General features: G+C 45.4%; 1 protein-coding gene across 2 annotated transcripts in view; it reads right to left on the bottom strand.

Annotated features, from left to right (window-relative positions):
- Window positions 1-352: 352 nt before the first annotated feature.
- Rtn1 (reticulon 1) overlaps window positions 353-5000 on the bottom strand; it is a 215737-nt gene continuing 211089 nt past the window's right edge. For both annotated transcript variants that reach the window (XM_013346088.2, XM_005343173.3), the window contains one exon: window positions 353-1167. In XM_013346088.2, the coding sequence (XP_013201542.2) occupies window positions 1125-1167 (43 nt within the window). In that variant the 3' untranslated portion in view covers window positions 353-1124. The remainder of the gene's footprint in view (window positions 1168-5000) is intronic.

Genomic DNA, 5000 nt, shown 5'->3' with positions numbered 1-5000 from the left:
GGAGGTCTTCTTATAATAAATTGAGATCAACCTGGGCTACGTGAAACCCTGTCCCCTCCTCCACAAAAGTGCCAATGAATCTCTACAAGATGCCGAGTTTGGAAAACTTAGCACAATGGGAGGGTGACTGTGGCCTTTGACGTCGCGCTGTGTACACAGCAGGGTCTCATGGTGATTGCTATAACTAGCACAACAAAGCTGTAGCCCCAGCTGGGGCTTGAACCCTGTAGTTCTGGAGATGGGAGCGAGTGGAACACTTGACCTCAGCCCTCCCGGCTCATCGTCAAGTAACGTCCTCTTTATGTCTTTTCCGGTTTTTGCGTTTTCCAGCAAGATCACCACAAGACAGGGAGAAATGTCTACATTTAGTCACATTTATTGATGCATTCAGTATCAAGTACATAAGTGCAAATATCCAGAGTCCATGACGAAGTCCACTAGGAACTACAGAGAAAGTAATACAAATCGTAATAAAGTCGACATGCTGGCACCTTTCAGTTACCATACATGTAAATCAGCACAGCACAGCCATCCCATACAAGAAAAGTACTGTGTGTTCATTTTGCATTTATTCTTAATTTAATCATTTTACGTGATACAAAACTGATTACCATATGTACGGTCAACTGCTTTATATTATTTTTTTATGTTGTGTGTGTTGGAAAAATGCTAAAACATTGACCTACGGTTCTATATAGTGTTATTAAAGATGAATCCAACCAGCAACCCAAGGACATGATAAGCGATTGCCACTATTGTGTCAGTGCACTTGGCAAGAAAGGCCTAGCCACAGGGACGGTAGAAGCTACGGAAGCATTGCAGAGAGAACATCAAGGAAGGAAGGAAGGACGTGGGCTCGCAGCATCATGCACTTTTTTCTTTTTTAGCAACACAAAATTAAAAACCACATCTAACACACTTTTCTCTATACTTCAGTGCTCGACACAAGGGATTCAAATCTCCTAAGAGTACAGGAAGAGCCTGAAAACGCCTGTCGGAAAGGTTGCCGCTAAGATTATGATACTGGGAAAGGGGAAACAATCAATCTGCAGTCACGAGTAAGAAGAGAGCTGTTACCACTTCAGACACCCCCTTTCGCGTCCAGCTTCTCCTGGGATAGCCGTTTACTCGGTGTGCCTCTTGGCGCCAGGGATTTTAGCCTGGATCCTAAAAAAGGCAAAAACCAAAGGGTTACATTGCAAACGGTATACACAACATCATTTTATGTATTCATTATTGTGGCTTTACTAGCTGAGTCACCAAATAGTAAGGTTATTCTAGAAAAACATAGTGTTATATGCGGGTCTCTAGAAACACTTATGAAACAATAAAAAGGAAGTGAAAATTGGATGGTGCCCAGACAAGGGAGCTGTATTCTTAAGCACAACTTTTTAGTAGATGGGACGGCCAGGGTGACTTCGTTCATGAGAAGTTGTGAGTCTTGTGTAGAGACAGAAGACTTCCTTAGGGGATTGGTGGTCACTCTATCACAACTTCTCTACAGAAGGAAGTTGTGATAGAGTGACGAGAAGCTGTGATAGAGTCACCACGGGTCACTCAATCGTGGGCACTTCTGAAAGACGAGGATGTAATGACTATACCAGGGAGATGAGAGTGAACTGAGGTGGTTTCTGGCAATGGATTCTCTTCACCTACATGGGACAAAATTCTCAGAAGTGGAGTCAAGCCTGGGTCTTCATCCTAACTATGGCTGCTCATTCATCGAATGAACCTTCTTCACAGTTCCGAGAGCCATCTTTGTGTGTGTGTGTGTGTGTGTGAGTGTGTCTGTCTGTCTGTCTGCCTGTCTGCCTGTAGTGCATACATATGTATGTGGAGACAAGGGCCCAATTTCTGGTGACATTCTCCAGTTGAGTTCCACTTTGCCTTTTGAGACAGGACTGTCACTGGCCTGAGGCCTGCAGATTAAGCTGAACTGGGTGGTGAATCCCAGGGCTCTGCCTGGCTTCTGCATCTCTGGCACTGGCTTAGAAATTCCCACTACCCTGCCTGATTTCTTTTTTTTTTTTTTTAAAGATTTATTTATTTATTATGTACACTGTGTTCAGCCTCCATGTATGCCTGCAGGCCAGAAGTGGGCACCAGATCTCATTACAGATGGTTGTGAGCCACCATGTGGTTGCTGGGAATTGAACTCAGGACCTCAGGAAGAGCAGTCAGTTCTCTGAACCTCTGAGCCATCTTTCCAGTCCCCTGCCTGATTTCTTAAATGTAGGTTTTTACTCTTGAGTACCAAATAATTAACTGACTGAGCTATTTCCCCTGAAAATGATCTTTAACATGCTCATCACGAGATATTGCAAGGCAATAAAACTCTGTAAGGCAGCCATGGTATCTGTTAGCATTTTAGGATGGCATCGCTCTGGAAGGTTTTTGTTTATTAATTTTATGAGTTTGTTTATTAGTCTTATGAGGTCATCTTGCAGACTAGAACTGTCATCTTCTCTGCACTAGACAACCTTCAACATTCTTGTTCTACAGAGGAACAAGGTAATTTTGGGGTGTTTTCCTTCTCATCAGTGAGGAAGAGGATGAAATAGGCAAGGAGACAAGAAGTTCAGATGGTGATAAATGTTATAAAACAATGCAAGACAATGTGGTAGGAAATGAGGGGGGAGCTGTGGGGAAGCGGGTGGAGCCCACGTTAGAAGTGAGCTGAGAAACAGATGCCCAAAACCCAGGCAGGAGCCAACAGGCCGAGAGCTGGAGGTTTCAGGCAGAAAATACAGCAAGTACAGAGGCCCAGAAGGAGCTTAGATGTGGAGGTGGCAGGTCCAAAAAGCAAGCAGTAATGGTGCTAGAATTTAGGGGCTAGGACGCTATATAGATTCTGTTCTAGATAACGGGAAGTCATGAATGGCAGGGGGAGGATGCCACCTGATTCATATTTTTCAAAGAATCCTGATGGTCACCGTGTGGAAAATAAAAGGGCAGATGAGGATGGAAGCAATAATGGAGACGGGAAAGCTGCAGAGGTGAAACAGGCGGGTCGCCAGTCTGAGGTTTAGTTTGGAGAAGGCACTGGAAGGATCTGTGGATAGACTGAACGCTGTGTGGGCAGAGCACAAGGGAGAATAAGGTAGACTGCTTGGCTTATGGTATGAGCAATGATGGCCATGATAATGGCATCTATCAAGATGGTGAGGACAGGAGCCAACCAGGCTCTGAGGTCCAGCTCAAACATTTGGCCATGTGAATCTTAAATGTCTATGGGATGTATAAGAGGAAAACATCTAGTGAGCAGACGGACAGAAGTGAGTCTCAGCACAGGAGGTCTGGGATGAAGACACAGTACAGAGCCTGTACTGGTTGGTTTTGTGTCAACCTGATACAAGCTAGAATCCTCAGGGAAGAAGGAGCCTCAGCTGAGAAAATGCCTCCATGAGATTCAGCTAGAAGGTATTTTTTCAATTAGTGATCAACGAGGGAAGGCTCAGCCTGCTGTGGGCGGTGCCATCTCTGGGCTGATGGTCCTGGGTTCTCTAAGAAAGCAGACTCACCAAGTCAGTAAGCAGCACCCCTCCATGGCCTCAGCATCAGTTTCTGCCCCTGGGTCCTGCCCGGTTTGAATTCCTATCCTGACTTCCTTCAGTGATGAACAGCAATGCTGAAGTGTAAGCTGAATAAACCTTTCCTCCCCAACTTGCTTTTTGGTCATGGTGTTTTGCCACAGCAAGAGAAACCCTAACTAAGGCAGAGCCCTAGATCTGGAGATAGCTTTTGAAGCTAAAGGACCAGATGAGCGGTGGGTGGGAAGAGGAGGAGCTGAGGAAAACTTAAGCAACAGTGGTCAACTGATTTCTGCTTGGAGATGTAAATGACTCTCAGAGAAATCAGTGCTCCATAAGGCACTGATGTCCTTGCTAAACAGCTTTAGTTATTGCTACTCTCTCTCCTCCTGTTTCACAGGAATCCAAAGAGCTGGAATTTCCACTCATTTTTAGGAAAGAAGAAAGGAAGGGAGGGAGGGAGAGAAGGAAGGGAGGGAGAGAAGGAGGGAGGGAGGGAGGGAGGGAGGGAGAAACCCAACCATTCCTTCACAGAGCCAGACCTCCAGATTCTTGAAGATGGCTATTGTATCCTTTCAAGGGTAATCACATGAGTGATGTTGGTCTCCACTGGTCATCATTGCCAGATTGCCAATACCTTGGTACCCGGCACATCGTTGTGGCATTACTCCAGTGTGTCAGTGCATCTTTTAACAATGGCCAATTCACCACATATGTTGTGGTGTGGCTACTCAAGAGGCTGAGGCAGAGGCAGAGGGTTGTACGTTCAAGTCCAGCCCTTGCAATTTAGACAGTCTGTCTCAAAATCAAAAATAGAAAGAGGAGTGGGGTGGGAGCTCAGAGATAGAGCTGATATGAGTGAGGCCTGGGGTCTAAACTTGCACCCCTTTTTTAAAAGAGATGCCTCAGCACAGCACTGACCCATGCTTGACTAGGATGAGGAATCAATCCCCACACCCCATTTCTGTACTGGCACCCACCCTGTTCTCTATTTGTAAAGGAGGCTTTGGGGAAAGCCAAACATGGGACTTTACTTCTCTTGTTTGTTTATTTTTCTGACTTAGTTTAGCATTGAAACTTAGTCAAGATCTCCGGCTTCATTTTGAATCTTGAGCTAGCCCTCTTCCGAATTTGCTTTTACTCCAAGCTTCATGCCACCTAGAGTGTTGGCATACACCTTTGACTTCTCTCTCCACAGTCATGAGAAGTAATAAGACTGAAGGTAATAGAATCTCGTATCATATTACTTTATCAGAGGCAGATATGTGTTAGTGAACATCCTTTGGACTACGATTTACAGCCCCCTATAGGTCAGGTGGGTTACAGCCCCAATAGGGTTAGATGGGTTACAGCCCCTATAGAGTAAAGTGGATTACAGCCTCTATAGGGCCAGGTGGGTTACAGGCCCTATAGGTCAGGCGGGTTACAGCCCCTATAGAGTAAGGTGGATTACAGCCTCTATAGGTCAGG

The sequence above is a fragment of the Microtus ochrogaster genome, chromosome 1 (genome assembly GCF_000317375.1).
Source record: "Microtus ochrogaster isolate Prairie Vole_2 chromosome 1, MicOch1.0, whole genome shotgun sequence".
Taxonomy (NCBI): Eukaryota; Metazoa; Chordata; class Mammalia; order Rodentia; family Cricetidae; genus Microtus; species Microtus ochrogaster.
This window is presented reverse-complemented; position numbering and strand designations above follow the sequence as displayed.